This window comes from Cariama cristata, unplaced genomic scaffold (genome assembly GCF_000690535.1).
Source record: "Cariama cristata isolate BGI_N322 unplaced genomic scaffold, ASM69053v1 scaffold1320, whole genome shotgun sequence".
NCBI classification, from domain to species: domain Eukaryota; kingdom Metazoa; phylum Chordata; class Aves; order Cariamiformes; family Cariamidae; genus Cariama; species Cariama cristata.
Genome location: NW_009595049.1, coordinates 68,860 through 86,981, shown reverse-complemented (window position 1 = coordinate 86,981; position 18,122 = coordinate 68,860). Strand labels below are relative to the sequence as shown.

The window sequence follows — 18,122 nt, the reverse complement described above, 5'->3', positions numbered from 1 at the left end:
AGCTTAACTTTGTGTATTAAGGCAGGTCAGAGCACCTCACCTGGTAATTCTTGAGTTGCATAATTTCTTTTAAATCTATAGGCTACTGTTCAGAAAGACACCTCATCTTTGTTTTAATTCATTACTACTTTTGTCCACTAAGTTCTAACATTGTGTCACCAGAGTTTGCCTGCTTACCGCCAGCCTGGAGTAGCAGGCAGGGTGTGTGCTAAACGTGAGCCGGCACATGAGCCGGCAGATATATTCTTAATGGTGGGTTAACCCACACAAAATCCAGTATTTATTGCTGTCTGTTCGGTGACTTCCAGGATGTTAGGGTCAAGTTATTACAGTTGCGTGGGATGAGGTGGATGTTATCTTTCAGTTTTGTTCTCGTATTACACCTTGCTGGTTTGCATTATAAGAATCTTTAAATATCATGTACTACTTTGTCTGTGTTGGTCAACTTGAGTCTGATCATACTCCCCCTCCAGTCATTCACTCTAATAAGTGATTTTGCTCAATACAGTCAAGAACATCCATGTTTCTCTACCCAACAGTTAAAGTTTGTGTTTTATGCTTTTGGTCAATATCTCTTCTTATCCATAGGAGTTTCATGTGCACTTACTTTGCTGTTACAAAGAACCAGAGATTTGGGAGGTGAATCCTAACAATTTTGATGATGGTTCTGGGGTTATCATGATAGACAACAAAGGAACTTTGGAAGGCTTGGATGGGAAAAAGTTTTAGAAATAGCTTTTGTATGTTGTATTTTTTGGAGTTCTTACTTGAATAGCTTGTCTTTTTCAAGAAGTAGACTATCAAATAGACTTTGACAATCATCTTACTCTTGTCTTTCAACTATTTGAAAACCAAGACTGTCTAATCCTGACTCCAGAATCAGGGCAGGGATTGCTAAACATACAGAGAATGTTGCTAGTTTGATTTACAGTTTTCAGATTTAAGAATAGAATAATTGTGACATTATTGGTGTAGTGGAAAAGCATCCTACCACGTAAAATGTATCCCTAAAAAAGTGTTAAGAAAATGAAAATACAAGTTTGATTAAATAAGAACAAACAAGATCAACTTAACCTTCATTTTCTTATCTTTGAAAGTGAGAGAATTATTTCTATTCATTTAATGTTTGTCATTCATGAGAGAAAACATGTTCCTAATAAGGAAGATTTGGTATGTTTTTCCTCAAAAATTAATAAAGAAACTCCCCATAGATCATACATCATAACTAAAAACTATTTGTCCATTGGTTTTTGGTTTTCTTTCCACTGAAATAAGATTCATGTAGCACAGCTTATTGTAAAGATGTTTTTTCTGTACCACAGAAATTTCCTGCCTTATAGTGTATGCTGAGTTAATGTATAATAAAACATATGTGGTATTTGTGGTGTTTGGACTGAAAATAAGTTGTGTAATAGTGAAGAGCTGGGTGTATAGAATAATGAAATCTCATGTCTGTTGCAGGGATGATTTTTTTTTTTAACTATTGAAACAAATTGCAAGAAAGGGGTTTATTAAATAGTTGAAAATATGTGGAACGTCTTCAGATAAGTATGCAATTTAGGATTTTCATTGTAGTTCCACTAGTAGTAATAGTTAACAATAACCATGTTTCATACTAGTACATGCTACCTCTGGTGGACAATGTAGAAGGAAAAAATTCTGAAAAACTTACAAGAATATGCCTAGAGTTATCGAAAGCAAAGAAATAATATTTTGATTGTATTTGGCCTGAACTGTTGCCCAGCTTCTCAAAACTGAAAGATAAGATTAAATTTCTCTCCAGAAAATAAATGCTTTTGGTGAGAGTTGAACCTTTAGGGTGTTAGGGAGAGCTTCACCTCATTGAATGCAGTTGCATTGCATTAAATATTTTTCGCTCTCTGAAAGCTTTTGACTAACCTTTGGCGATATCAGTCGTGAATCTGTTATGGGGGAGCAAAGCACATACCTAAATGAAGTTCATTTTTCTTTTATGATGATATCTACATACCTGTCAGAATCTTGCTGGGATTGTCTAAACTTTGATCTTCTACTCCAGGTTAATTGCTATGCAAGGAGAAGTGGTTCAAAGGATAAGCATACTCAGCATGCTGTGACCTTCATCAACCATATTAAAGGAACATGAGGAATAGAAATGAATAAGACTTTTAAAACCATCTAATGATGCTTTTTGCAGTATGTGAAAGTCTAAAGAAATACATGAAAGTAGATTTTCATGGCATTTTGTGTAATTCATGTAAGACTCCTCCTGTAATTCAAAGGAAAAATTTATACTTCAGTGCAATTTTTTAAACATTTTATAGTATTGTATGAAACATCCTGAATTCTGATCAGCTACTCTTTCTTTCTTTTTTCTCTTCCAAATTATGTACTTAACGAACAGAAGGAAAAATTACTGTAACATAGAGCAGGAAGAATAGAGTGTGGCAATTTATAAAGCTCCACTGGATGGGAGCTAAACATATGAATAATGTGCTTTTTGTCTGAATTTTATGTTGCAACTGAGTAGGTCTCTGCGTGTGTATGTAAAGATGCCTGTGTATGTATTGGTGAATTAAAGGTTGCTGTAATGGGCTGTTCAAAAAAATTGGTAAATTGTGCCACTTTCAAACTTCAGAACAACAGCTCACTGGATTAACATGCATTAGCAATACACATTAGCAGAAGTTAGCTTTCTTAATCGTTATCACTGCAAACACAACAGTTGGTCTTTAACATTTATATCCTAAATTAGCTGTGAGTATAAAGTACCAGAGAGCTGATACTGTATAGCTAGTGCTAGAAGTCAAGGTGATCAGACCTGAGAGTGTTTTGATAGGGAAGCCAAAATCAAAATGGGCTCATTTCTTCTCCATCTTTCTTTCGTCTGTTACCTTTGGTGCTCCTTACCCTCTCCCCAAAGAAAGGTGGTGATTGCATGTGCTCTTGATGTAATTCAGCGTACTTTTGGGACCAGGTCTTGCTCTAATTTTGCCAGGCATCTTTCTTGCTTATTGTGCAGTGTTACTCTGCTTCCTTCAGACATCTCTCATGCTTTTTCTGCAGGATTATTCTGCTTTCACCTGATTTCTTTCCTGCCTGATGGATATCTTCAGTTGTCATCTTGCAGACTTTACTACTTCTGCATGTTTTCCTGTATCCTACTTGTCAGCTAAACCACGGTTCTCCATTTACCTGTTGGTAGTTACACATTTATGCTCAGTTCTGTGAAAAAATGCTTGTTACTGGTTATTTTGTTGATGGTGTTACAATTCTTACAGAATTCTTGTATGCCATTTGGGTTTATGCTTTTGTAGAGTGCTTATGTCTGGGTTCAAGGCAAGCAAATGCAAATTATATCTGCTTCTAATTTATGGGTAGAACAGGCCTCTGGTTTAAAAGTTGGTCCTATCTTTTACCTGTAGTTGCAGTTGATGTATTTTTCATCTCGGAGATTCCATATCATTGAAGTAACATTCTCATTCTGGGTGTTAGTTCTGCAGTGTATGACTGCTTATAGTGCAGGAAAATCTTGTTTGCTTGATAGCCGTTTCTTCTGAGATTGAATTATTCTGGTAAGTAGTTTTTGTTTATGAACAAAAAAAGTTTGGTTTTTACCCTTTCCCAAACTATATTTTAAGTTATATTTATTTCTCAAGATTCCAGTCTTGTTAAATTACATATATTTTAAACCAACGCATTTTTTGTGACTTCTTGCATTTTCCTTTATAGTGGAATTTCTGTGGAGCCATACAACAGAGAGCATGTGTGTAGGATATATGTCTGCACAGGATGGCAAAGCTAAGGTAAGCCATGAGGAATAGGTTGTAATACAGTAGAATGAGTGCAGAAGCTAAGGAGAATATAAAATAATGATAATGAAATATATAAGAAATTTCTGTCTTTAAGAGAACAGAAAAAGTAATGGGTACATAAGCAGTTAAATGTATCTATTTATTAGGCATTTCTAATTCCTTTTTTTAATTGCGGCAGTTAACAAACCTACATGCAACAGTTAACAAACTTATGCTAACATATTTATTATGTCAGGAAGAGGTGCCACAAACACATGTTCATTCCCTCTGCTGACAGTAATTTATTTGAATAACTTTATCTAGCTTGATTCAGTTATACTGGCTATTTAGGGTGGTACGATATTATTTTGTGGGCGCGTCTTCCTTCAGATAAAGCAGTTGCGCCATCAAGGAAGAAGGGAGAGGATATAAAACAAACTTCAAGCTGGTTCCTAGAACAGCCTCTGTGATAAATAATCTGGATATTAACATCTGTGTTTTCAATTTCTTGGGCCCTAATAATTTATTTTTTTTTTAAGAGGAGATGAATAATATGTTAAAATTGAGTTTAGCAAAGGAAACTGGAAAAGTCCTTAACATCAAGATCAAGGAGTAGGGATTAACTGAGAGGATGAACCACCTATTCCTAGGAGTATAGCATTGAAGGGAGAAAAGGGCAGGTATTGCAATGTAGCGACTAGAGCATTTAGGAGAGGTGTTTGGACAATGAAGATGAATGTGGGAGAAGCTGCAAGCAGAGACAGAATCGTAACTTCTGTAGACATTTATATATGTACAGCCATAAACATTTAAGATTGAGTGTGAACAATCAGAACTAGTTAAAGGAAGTGACGGAAGCTGGGGAAAGAGCTAGAAAAAGAAGGTGACTCCCTGGTACAGTTAAAATAACGGAGGAGGCAGGAGTGTTTACTGGAATACTTGCATGTATTAGAGGAGAAGATGACAGCCAAGAAGCTTATACCAGCAGATAAGAGCGAGACACACACCCAGCATTTTGATGGAAGGATGAATATTAAAGCCTGGAAGAGGAAAGAATTTGAGGGCCTGGATTTGTTGGCTCTCTGCAGAAATGACTGCTTGTGTATCTGCTGAAGAAGAAAGTTTAGTCATCGGCAACGGTGGGGGAGAGGACTACAAAACCCAAATCTTTCTTGCTCTCTTTTTTTTTTTCTTTTCTTTTTTCTGTATTTCCTTTGGGAGAGAAATGCAAAGGAGGATGTGAGCAAGACAAGAAAGTACAAAAGAAGGAAACTGACATTGGAGATTTTAAACAGCAAGAACAGTGTAATGTGCTGGTTGAAGCATTTGGAATGGATGAGTTCATCCTCAAGGAGCAAAATGTATAGAAAAAAAGAGAGGAATGCCCCAGAAAGAGGAGGAAGATTAAAAAGCAGTTGGTAAAGGAAGTGCTGGTAGAGATGTTAGTGAAGTAGTCACTTTCATGATTTTATATAGAGTTCTTTGCAGTTAATCATCCATAGAATAGGGTGTGGTTTTACTTGTTTTCTCAATATTTATTTCAGATTTATTAGAAAAGAATCCAAACTCAAGCTAAAAACTCAGACTGAACTGAGTGAAACTAAAGCAAGCTCAGCTGCAGATGTTCTAGTATTCGCTAGTTAGTTTTAACATCATTATCTTGTACTTGCGGTGGAAGAAGGAGAATTATTAGAATGCGCAGTGTTAAGTTATTCCAGTGTGCACACCTGCCTCTGGCTTACGCTGCAAAGCTCAAAATATTATTGTTTCTTCCTGGTTGTGTCTGTCTAATTAATAAATAAATGCTAAATGTGAAATCTGTCTGGTAGTGAGTACTAGCATGACAGTGCCATGCCCAAAGATGTTTTCCTACTCTCAGTTGCAACATTTGACATCTGGTGTGCATTGTTTTCATACTGCTGGTAAATTCTCCAGCTGGTATTCTTGATTGTGCTGACAGACACAGCTGCTCTTCTTGGTTCACTTTTAAATTATGTTTTTGACCTTCATTGAAGAGTTAATCCCCCTCCCTTTCTTCCTCCTTTGAGTCTGTGGCCACAAATGCTTTCCAGAGAAAACCCACAAATGCTTTTGCTGCTGACTTCTATTGATCAAAAAAAGTCTTCTGTCATAAAAGCTGGAATTTTATTCTGCTACAACTAGGGCTAAGTTATAGATGGAAAACTGGGCTTGAAATAGAACACAATGTATTGCAAGTGAAAAAAAAATTGCCTTTCTTTAATAGCGTAACTGGTTTGGTACAGTTAATTTTGAGTGCCTGCCATGAAAGAATAATGGTATAAGAATTCGTAAAAGTATAAAATATCACTTGTTTATGAGTACCATAGCATGATGATCAGGCAGCAGCTTCTAAGGAAACATCTTGCTTTCCTGTTTTTCTGGGGTGGTAAAGAGCTTTAGTTTTTATTTCTTTCATCAGTCTAGGACTCAAGTTTCACTCTTAAACCAAGGAGTTGTCACAGTGGCTGATTTTTGGGCTGGTTCAATTTAATGAACATGAAAACATACTTTTATAGCAAGGCTTCTAGAAAGTGAGAAGGTTTTTAAGTGTCTACTGTTATGAATTAGACTAATATTAGAATCAAAATTATATAAAGGGGTACATACTAAGGAAAGAAAGGATCCTGCTTTATAATCTTAACGTGATTCTTTGTGCATTGGAGATTAATGCATTTCATACTAGGACCTAGGAAATGGTGGTTCTGAACCCCAGGCGAAGATTGTGGAGATACAGGAGGCCTTTCTTACAAGGCAAACACTTAGCACTTGTAAGCTAGATACCAGCTCACCTGCAGACACTGGTACGCTCAAGAGGTGGAAACATACTCAACCAATTAACTATCGGCAACTCCTCAAAAGAAATGGGGCAGGAAAAGAGTGGGACAGGCAAGTGGAATCGGAGACTTGAAGTGGTTTGCAGATCCTGACCTGCCGGTGCTTCTGGCTTTTAGCACTGTGAGCTCTCCAAGTACTGATTTGGAAGTATCCTTGCAACAGAGGTTTATTTCCTCCCAATTCAGAAAAAAATGAGTTCTGCCGCCGGCCACTCACCTCCAAACTAGACTGCCCAAATGCTAACTCGCCAGCACAAAATGGCTGAACCTGCAAGAGCTGTGGAACAATTTTGCACTGTGACTAATAATCGTTTGATTTAAAGCATACTTTCTGGAAAGGAGTCCAGTCTTTTTTTGGAAAACCAGTTGCCTGGATAAATCACCATTTCCTGTTGAACATTGGTTTAAAATGTTGGTTGAATGTTACTTTAAAAATACTGTGGAGTCTTGCCAAATGAGCTAAGTTCACACCTTACTGCTGACACACTCGTTTCTGGTTGCATGTCCTATTACTTGCCTTTAGCTCTCTCTCAACATTGGAAATATTTTGGCTCCTCCACCACTGATAGCACTGGCAATGTCATCATCCACCACCTGCATAGTGGATATGTCATTGACTTCCCTATGATCCTTATGCCCTTGAACCCTTACATCACTGCCACAAGCAGCTAATCAAGGCATATCTTTGCTGGTTCAACTGTACTCTTTGTTTCTTGTCATCCCTCTTGACACAAGCAGTTTCGTAATCGCTCCATGCTAGTGTTTGTCACATATTGGATGTGGAAGGAAACAAACTTTTTGTCTGAAGAACTTTGACCTTTTTATACAGTTCTTGGAACTAACCTACAGCACCTATTGCTACAGATTCTCCAGGCTGGTGCCTGGGAGCCTCAGCTATGATGAGCTTAAGGGACAGATACACTCTGTTTTAGAAGTTACCAGTCTTAGACTTCCTTCTTGAAGCAATACCATGACAGATTGTTTCAACGTTAGGCCTGTTCTTTGGGAAGATGCATGGACTTGCTGAGATCTCCTGAAGGAAGTTCCTGCATTGCCATCTGGGTGATGGTAGAATTGTCACACATGCTGACACTCAACTATTTCTAGCCGTTAGTGAGGCTGTTAGAATATTCTAGCCTGCGCTGGAGGTTTCTGGCCACAGCCATGAGAATAGATAGAAAATACTAGTCTGTGGACCTCCTTTACACTTACCCAGCTCCTGTTGTAGCAGTAACTGCTGCATCAGCAAAAGTTAAGACTTCTAAATTGAAGGAGTGGGAGGTGAAATAACTTCATGAACTGAGGAGGTATGTTTTTTCTTTTTTGTTGTTGTGATGTTGACTCATGAATTACTTGATATGAATTGAAGATCTTTGATAAGCAGTTAGCTCTTTTAGATTTCCTGCCCAAACTTTCTTCTCTGAGACACTAGTCTTCAGAATAACCTTCCATTTTTATTTTTTTTTATGGATCCATAGTAGCTCCAACAGCTGGTCATAGCATCAGCTAAGAAGGTCATCCTGTTACTAGAGCTCTGACCTCTTCAAAGATACTCTGGCAGCTTTCAGTTAGTCAGTTCCTACTTTCCTGAACTGGTTAGGTTACATTCTGAGAGCTTAAGCATCTTTGTTGTCACCGCTGGGAAGACAGCTCTATTCTGAAGACTGCAGTGTTCCTTCTTGGAGCTCTGTCCATACTGCCATGGGTGATGTGCAATATTTGAGGTCTTAACGATTGGTGTAGCATTTGGTGGAGCAGTTTAAGTGTCAGTTTGCATGAAGGGCTTTGAGATCTTCTGCCATGTAGTTTAGGAGGGAGAGAAATAGCTCCTTGAATTTACCCAAAATGTGATTTTAGATGTAAGTGGAGAACGGGAAGGAGAGGAGGTTAGTGGGTAGGTTACAAGTTAATTGACTGCTCTTAGTTACATAGTCTTCATATCTTCTTGTTCCTTGTCTGCTTGCCCAATGGAGGACATGCCAAAGGAAAAGAAGTTCTTCAATCTCAAATGGCAGTGAAGCATAGACCTGCAATGTGAATTCACATACCAACTGCATCTCTGGAAGGTTCTGGTTATGGGTAGACGGCCTTTCTTTGATTTAATATTGTGTATCTGTGCATAATCAAGCAGGAGCCCTTTTATCTCAGGCAGGATCTGCAGAGTATTTGTTCACTCGAGCCCCACAGTACTGTGTGTGCAGAAAGTGTAAGTGGGCAGGATGTGCCACAGAACTTCTTGTTTCCTGGATCTCCCAAGTGTCTTATATTATCTTAGTGATTGAGAGCAGTTGGTGGTGGATGATTTTTTTCCTTGAAAATAGGTCTTTTCTCACTGTGTTTTCAGGAGCGTTTGAAGTCAGAGTGCTTTCTTTCCGGTGAAAGATCCAGTCTCAATACCAACAATGTGCAGTTTTGGTCCTGTGTTGTGTGCAGGTACTTGAAATAATTTGTCAGCTCACTATAGTTCTTAGTATGTATAAATTTACTATAGATTCTGTGTATAAGTGTTGCTAACTTTTGCAATTATTGTAAATGTTGCAATACTTCTGAGATATCATTGTAGTTCAGCTTCGTAGGTTTAGTTTTTGTAACAGCTAGATGACCTAGACAGCGAATTTCTAAAAATCTAGTTGTACTATTGAATGTAATCCAATTCAGTTGCCAGTTTAAATCTCTCTTTGACAGATACTCAGTTCTTGTAACATGAGTTACTAAGCTTTATGTTATGGCAGGTTTTAATATTGCAAAGCTACATATGCCATTCTTTCCATTTTCTAATGAACCGAATTCAAGTTGCTTTGCAAGATAGGGGGTAATAGCAGTGAGGAGTGTTGCACATTGCTGTGTTTGAAAACATCAGTCAGCAGCAGCTGCTGTCTACACCAAATGTTGTAGTTGCAATATGCAAACAGAAACTTTATCTTTGACAGTTAATTTCATTTTCCAGTATGGGGAAACACAGTGGACACGGAGACCATTTCCAGCTCACTTTTCCTGTTGAGATGTTAGGTGTCATAATCAGGTTTATTCACCTTTACAAACACTGTAAAATTTAGCGAAATTACTTCCCGCTATGTTTGAAGTGGTACATATGACAAATACTGATTGTAGTGATTGTTGTTGGTTTTCTGATGATGGGCTTCTGTATTTTACTCTGTGAGTAAAAGGTTTGTGAAGGCCCTTTGTCAGCAGAAGGGCAGTTATCCAGTGCTCATTGGGTAAAGAAACACATCTTGGAAGAATCCTAATTCTCATTTGAAAATTAGTGGAAAAATTTACTGACCCTGTTTAGTTAAGAGAAATACTAAGTCAAATAATTCAGTCATTCATTTCAGACTACAGAGACAGTCTTTTAACTTCATAAGGCAGGGAAAGTACATGTCACTGTTATACTTTTTTTTTTTTCTTTAATCTGCACTCTTGTCTGGAGACTGGGGAATCAGTCAGACATTTTCACTTGAAAAGAACTCTGTGCATACAGTAGAGCATCCAATTCTCTCGTAAAAATAAGGTATTTAAGTTTGTTGGAAAAACCTTCAGTGCTAAGATACTAGTTAAAATATTTGGCTCATAGACCTTCATGGAAATTACGGGCTCTGAGATGGGAAGATAAGTTCATTTTTTTGGGTTGAGTTCTTGCATAAAACCAGTAGTTCTGGAACTCTCCTCGTATTTGGCTGACATTTGCTCTGACAGAGCAGGAAGGTGGGATTGTGTATCCAGGTATGCAAATATAAATGCAATATCCTGACTTATAGTGCCTGCAATTCAGAATGGTAAAAATCACATTTTAATATATATGGCAGTATTTTAGAATACCTCTACAAAGTCTGGGACACTGAGCTGAGTAGATGATTGTTTTTGGTACATGGCTTTAGACTGTCTAAATACATATATGAATGATTTAGATTAAAATGCTTTAGTTTTCAACTTCCTTAAAAGGTATTGTTTTTTTTTTAATGTGTTATATTAATGCTTTTAGATACATACATAGTGTATAGTAGTATACACTACCCAGAGAATGAATTTGAGCTTCGAAAACTGTTAGCTTCCTAAGGAAACTGTATGTAGAATCAGTATTTTCAGTGCCTGAGGGCCAGAAGCACTCCATCAGTATGTCTGTCCTTCTCTCTTTTGCCAACAAGAACAATCATTCTGGAGCCAGTCTTGCACCCCCCCCTTTTTTTTTTCTTTTTTATGATTTCACCAAATGAGTTGCACATGGGATCTTCTGATGGCAGCAGTTGCCAGTATTTTGTGGGGCACCTTCTCCTGTCATATGGCAGGTGTACATTCGAACCATGGTGGAGAAGAGCTTCCCAGGAGACGGAGCAGCAGAGGATGGCTTCATGCTGCCAAAATGGGCTATTACTGCCTAGAAAATAAATTGAGAATGCATGGCCAGATGGTTCTCATGGTGGAAGCGTGTACACAGCTAAAAAGCTCTGATTTCTAAAAAATATATGGGTTTGGTGGTACTTTTCTTTAAGGAGTAAAGTTGTTGAAAGCAATTTCATTAAGTGTATGATGTCCTTGCTTTTTCATTATATTTCGTCTCAATAGTGTAATGAATGGAAAAAGTTTGTTTTGTAAATTATTCTGTCTAAAGCACATCCTGAGCGAGTAGTAAGAAAGCTAAATGCATGAAGTACTCCCTAGATTTGCTCAGGAACTGAATGTGCTGCCATCTGGTAGTTGTGCTCTGTCCTCTTGGCAGTGTTTGATGGACTTCAGTTTTCCCATGCAGTGCTGTCTGTCTTTTGGCTTAAGCTTTATATTTATTTTACATTGTATTTATGCTTTTAATGAAGCAAAATGAAGCTGTTGTGGCAAACTAATACTTTTATGTGAATAAAAGGAGGAGACTAGCTCTTTAAAGACTGAAAAAAATATCTTTTTTTATATTAGTTGGCCTCAAGGTTGTCTCAGAATCTTTGTCTATGAGACATGAAGTAAAGTAAGTCTTGGCTCAACTTGTGGGGTTTTTTTGTTTTGTTTGGTTTTTGTTTTGGTTTGGTTTTTAAAGGTACAGTAAAAATATGTAACTTGAAAAGTAGATCAAATGTTCGTGACAAAAGGTGAAACCATATTTTGTCCCTGTAGCAGTCAACACTTATTTCAGGGCAGAAAGACCTATTAGTTTTGGATTTAAAGAGTGGTGGGAAACTTTCCGGTATGCATCGAAAGGGACTGTGAGAGATATTAACGTTCCACGGACAGTGTCTGCAGCACTTGGGGTTGGGGGAGTTGGTTGCTCCATGGTTTTGATTTGGTTAGGAGGGAAACATCGTGTGTTTGGATGGGAAGTACACGGAGCAAGAAGCAGTGTCTGAAGGTTGGTTAACTTGCTTGTGCTTTATGGAGGAGTGGGAAGCAAAACCAAGTGTTTTATCTAGCACTTACCTTTTCTCCTTTTGAACTGTGGGCACGAAGTTCCTCCTTTAAGCTGCAGAGAAAGATCTGTGGTGGCTGACTGGTTTCCTAGCTGTCAGAACCTCTGCTTCTACTAGGCTCTCACCAACCTCGCTTTTCTCTAGGAAAGCAAATCAAATCAGAATGTTCTCAGGGACAGTAAAACTTCTATTTATGGAGCTGAAGATATAGATAGCCCCATCATTTTTAATCTACCTTTCCTTGGCATATGGTTTCCTCAAAGAGAGGCTTCCATGAAGCTGAGTGGAGAATTAATTCACGAAAACTTTTTCTTTTCCTGTTTTTGTGCTCCCAGGCACCATTTCCCCCAGGTGTGGGTTTATTCAACTTCTAAAGCTGACAGACTAATTGAATTCAATTAAAAGCTTTCCAGTGTTGTTCTTTTTTGTTTGCTTTTTATTTTTATGTTTTTAAAATCTAAACCTAGTCCACTTTACAATCTGGACTTAATGTAAAATAGGATGTTGAGATGTAAAAATGTAACAAACTGTACAAATAAGTTCTGTGTTGCATTTAAAAATATTAAATATTCTTTGATCTTTCTTTTTATTTACTGGAGTTTGTTCTTATGGCTAAGAACAAGGGAGATAAACTCCCAAGTGAATTCTTACAATTATATCCGAGTTGTTTTGACATGGCAATGTTATCCTTTGATATTACTTATTAGGTAACATATTTTAAACACTATCATCTTAGATCTGTCTCGGTTTTGTTCCACATAAAGCAGCCATTGGTGAAAGTAATAAGAAGTAGTCAGTGTAAAACAGCATCTGTATTTGCTCCGTCATATAAAGTATGCGAAGAAACAGGATGCAAGTAAAGGCTATAAGAAAGGTTTTGCTCTATGTGGCATGGATGTTTCTGTAAATGGAAGTGTACAGATGCTAGCGTTTAGTTGTTTGGGGTCTTTTGTATGGGAGATGTGGTTTTCCTTTTATAGGAAATGAATTTTTGTATAGGAAATGTGTTTTGGACAGCAGTTTAAGCATGTCTACTTGATAATGTATTGATATTGACTATCTGCTTGTCCCCTCTCGTATATTTTCCTTTTCTTGCTGAGAAACTTATTAAGATATTACGCTTAACTAACTTTTTAAAATAACAGGATCTATAAATTTCATGTGGATTCAATGAAGCCTCACATTTTGCTCCTACAGTTACGTAAGCGTCTATTAGGCATTTAACTTCAGGTTGTAGGATAAGTCAAGCCTATGCAAAAGGTTAATTCGTAACTTGGGTCAGAAAACTAATTCGCACAAATCAGGTCTGTTGTAGTTACAATGAAGAAATTTGATTGTAAGATTCATAATAATCGTGATAGTGCTAGTATTTCTTCTGTTTCAGTAACAAACTTCCTCTCTTACGCCTCTTGGCACCATCCTTGGGCCTCTGTGCTCTTTATTGTGTTGCTACAATGATCTGCTAATAATTCTGACTGATCACTGTGTAAGCAATCTCACTTATAAATGATGCCTGCATCAGAGTGGACCACTGGTTTGCTTTGATGGCAGTATCTCACTAAATAATCAGTGGCATTCTTCCACTGAGGAAACTTGCTACTGTGCCCGCCAAACAATGCTGCCTTTACACTGTCTTCCTATCCCACTTTTCATTTAGAAATTTTGACAGACCTGGAAAAATGTCTTGCGTTTGTCAGTCATAAAATAAAAAATGTCCTTCTTCCACTTGTTTTTCTTCCTTTTCCTTTTTTTTTTAATCTTTAAACTTATGAAATAACATCTCCAAAAAATTGTCAGTTACATTTTGGGAGAAACTGTAAGAAATTTGAAAAAAATCTTTGCTTCTTGAAGTGGTAAATCACAGTTGTAACCAAAATTATTCTGAAAGTAGGAAGATGTTCATCTATCAAGCAGGAAGGCCAGAGATCAGAGTTTTAGCAGTAAAATGAAAACCTTTAAATGTTTTTAATTAAATCTCATTCTGTAATTTAATTGAAAACAAGACCACCTAAGAGCGGACACCAGGATAACCTTATCAAGAAAGGAATTAAAAGAAGCTGCCTGTGAGACACAAAATGTCTCTGTGGTGCAGTGAATTGTGGTTACAGTTGCAAATCACTTTCTGATCAATTGATGCACGATATTTGTACTGAACTTTTATGTCTATACTTGTTGTCACAACCCGTTGCCTCATTGCAAGTTATACATTTTGCAGCACTTAAATCTTTTAAATGGGATAATGCATGTACCAAAACTTAAATACATAGTTGACTGAACCTACAGGAAGCTGTTATTTCTAAATGCCAGCGACTTCTATATTGTGAACTTTACATCATAGCAGGAATCATTTCTAGTTCCTAATTCAATAATTGTTTAAGTGTTACGTTGTCTGAGCATTAATGAATCACTTGGCAAAATTTATAACTCATGAGGGGAATGAACACTAGCGCTCCTGCTTCGGTGGGAGGGATGGCTGGAGTGTAGCTTGAGCTGGTGAGTCCCTGCCGTTGCCACTTTCTGCCTCAAGCCTGTGGCAATGCTGTTATCAGCCCTATTGCATTTTAGAGTTCTACTGAGGCTCTTTTTTAGGTTTTGCCAGAGCCAGCAACTCTGAAAGTAGGAAACAGTTAAGTTTGTGGAAGCATGCTTCTGACTCCTTTTGTTGTTCTGTCTAAACACTGTTTTAGCCACTTGGCCCTATATGAAAGCAATTAATATATCTGTAAATGGCTCTTGCTGTAGCTCAAAATCAACAGTGTGGATGAAAACATAAGCAGTTTTCACAGCATAAAAATGTGTGTGGGGGGCGGGGGGAGTAATTACTTCTAACAGTAAGTCAAAGTGTCTTTTCATAATTGAATGCTTTTGCCTATCAGTAATAAAATGCACCTCATATATAAAGGAGCTTTAACAGATTTTTAGTGTCACTGAGTTACAGTAGACTTATAAGCTGAAGTTTTGTGTACACAAGCACACGCACCCACTTTCTGGCTTTTACTTTCTGGCTGAAATACTACAGACCCATCTCAAAGGCCTGCTTTTAAAACTTCTCCATGAAAAAGATGCCTGTTGACAGAAACACAATTACTCTTTGGGTCCATTCATTTGATAGTTGGCAACAAATATTTTAGAAGAAGTATTTGGATTTTTTTAGGTGGATGAGTAGGTATTTCATGCAGAGAAATTTCTTCTTTGCATCCTGATCATCACAGTTGCCTCGTGCTCTGAAGTGTTAGTTTATCTCTGTCAAGTAGTTCATTGTGTCTAAGATTTTTGTAAGGTATATCTCTGTATGCAGTACTAAACTTTTTTGAATCCCCCTAAGAAACTGATTTATAAACCATGGAATGTCACAGTTATTTTTCTTTTGTCTTCATGCTGGATATTCCTTTCTTCTACTTTCAGTGCACTGGGTCATCCAGTTTACCTTTTCTACACATCTGTCGTGGTCCTTCTCTTCATGTGTTAAACATTAATGCAAACAAAATAAAAAAAGAATCCCAGTTGTTTGCAGCTTTTCAAGTTGCTTTGTAGTTTGCCCTCAGGCTTCAGTGATGGAACAGCTTAATTGTTCAATACTTACAAGCTTGCTTTATGTCCTGCATAATTTCGCCTCTCTTCTCACTTGATAATACTCTCTTGACTTTTCCACAGACTCACATTTCAAGACTTCCTCCTGGAGCTGTGGCAGGACAGTCGGTGGCGATAGAAGGAGGCGTTTGCCGGCTGGAAAGTCCAGAAAGCTGAACAGCTGATTCCTCACTTCATTGCAAAGAATGTGAATGATTTTTTGTACAATACGTTTTTTGTGTTTTAACAGATGTTGGAAATTCTACTCTTGTTTTATACCCCGTATTGCAACCATGTGCACCATAACTTGAGACAAGTGCTGCTGTAGTTTATGTTCTCACTCTGTGAATGGGGGTGTGTGCATGTTCATTTTTTTTCCCCTAATAAAATAGGAACTCTTCCCAGTTGTGCAAAGATTATGTATGATTAATGATTGTGTTTTCATTGTTTTACGTTTGAAAAATAACGGAAAGTTAAAAAACAAAAACAAAAAACATAACCAAACCTAATTTAAAAATATGGTCGCAATTGTCACTCATGTTCTAAATTTAAAAATAACAAGCCTTTGAAGTGGCTATATAATTATGCAAAAAATGATTATGGTTTCTAAGTTTCTCAGTGGTTTAAGGAAATCCAGAGGTTGTTTAAACATGGGTTGGTTTTTTCCTCCCCAATAAGGAGGACTTTTTTTTTGTCAAAGAATGGTTTCAATGAAACAAACTAGAGCAAAATTAAGGCTAGAATTGTTTTTAAATAGTCTTATAGGTCATATCTCTGTTCCCAAACTAAGATGTTAATAGCTTCAAGCTGTATGTATTACAAAAAGCTATATGAAGATAATGTATCGTAATGCAGTCTTTATGTATAATGGAATATTACGATGTAAATAAGAAAACAAAGTTTATGGAAAGATTCGATATTATTCTTCGCTTCTGTTTTAAATCTATTTTTAAGAGAGGTACAGAAATGAACATATTACTGGATGCGAAGTGCAATGTGTAATAAATGGATATTGGGAGGTCTGATACTAGCTTTCTTACTGATAAAGCAACTTCCTAAAGTCCAGCCACAGCATGGGTATTTATATAACTGTGTGTAATATGTATGTACTGTGCATAAATTTACTGTAATTCTTTTTATACCTTCAACAAAACTACATTCTAAAATAATGTAGTCCTTGTCTGCCTTGTGAAGCACTGGCTGCTGAACTGTCATTTGTCACCAGTTCCGATACGTTAGCCAGATCACCTGAGTCCTAAAAGTGAATTCTGACATACAATCTTCCATTCAGTACTTTTTTCTTCACAGCACTGGCAGCAATAGAAGACTTCTGTAATTAATTCATTGTCCTGATAAGTATGCCAAAGAGAAACTAAAATAGTTCATCTTTTTCCCTGGTGGATATTTGATAATTCTGTTTTCAGAAATAGTGGATGAATAGATATTCAGACTGTATACGCTTAATCAGGCATTGTACTTGCCTGTTTTGTAATGTTGTGCCTGCCTATAACAGACATACTTGACTGATTAAATGGTTACATTGATTGTAGTACCAATCTTTCATGGGAAAAAAAAAATCTTAATAAATTTTTTTTAATAGCCTGAGTTCATTTTTACTGTTATCTTACAGCATGCATTGAGATACTGTCATCTTTGTGTGGTTTTTTTAATTGTGACATCGATGTAGTCCTGTAGTCCAAGATATTTCTATACAGTTTGGTAGATAATATGAAGCAGGGGCTTTCCAGGTTGCAGAAACAAAAAAGTGGAATGCATCTGTCTTGAAACAGTTTGTGCTGAGATACGAGGCTGGATCCTCAGTGGTGTACTCGTGGTCTGATGAAATGAAGAACTATACTACAACACTTCAGAAATGTTGCAACAAAGAAGCTGTGTTGTCACAGCTGTTAAAATTGCTCTAACATGCAGCACTAAATGATCGTGCGAATGTTTTACTATGTATTGAGTGAAAAATGGAAGATCATTTGTATGGGTTTGTACATACCCACATTTGCATTGTTTTTGGAAAAGCTAAAGTAACAGTGTTAGACGGCTTTCATTTTAAAAGTGCTTTTCAGTGTCGACTTCCTAGATACTTCAGCATAAATTCACCTTTCATGGAATAAGCATGGCAGAATGGCTTGTGAAATGTAAATCGATGAATTGTGTCTTCCCCTTGCTTAATGTCTCTTTATGGAGATTTGAATTCCAGCATATGATTTTTTTCCTCACGCTTTCTCAAAATCTTATTTGTGTGTATATATCCATATATATAAAATCGTAACTCAAACAGCAGGTAAGATATTTTGCTTTTATTTTGCTTCTGTGTCTATGTAATACTCCAATCAAATACTATTATTTTTTTGGTCAAAATGCCAGGCTTCTTCAGGAAGCTGCTTAGGAATCATTGTTTGAAATTGAGCAGTGTGCCTGCCTTTTAATTGTCCAGCTTTTCCTCCTTCTGTCTAGGTAGAGGAAAAAGGAAAAAAAGGATTCTCTTGTCTTGGGAATCACAAGCAAGGTGCAGAGCA

General features: G+C 37.1%; 1 protein-coding gene across 1 annotated transcript in view; it reads left to right on the top strand.

Moving 5' to 3' along the window:
- The window catches only part of TASP1 (taspase, threonine aspartase, 1), a 28,481-nt gene extending 11,246 nt beyond the window's left edge, over window positions 1–17,235 (top strand). Inside the window, exons 3-4 of the mRNA XM_009700197.1 lie at window positions 3,712–3,785; window positions 15,676–17,235. Coding sequence (XP_009698499.1) covers window positions 3,712–3,785; window positions 15,676–15,768 — 167 coding nt within the window. The 3' untranslated portion in view covers window positions 15,769–17,235. The remainder of the gene's footprint in view (window positions 1–3,711; window positions 3,786–15,675) is intronic.
- The last annotated feature ends 887 nt before the right edge of the window (window positions 17,236–18,122 follow it).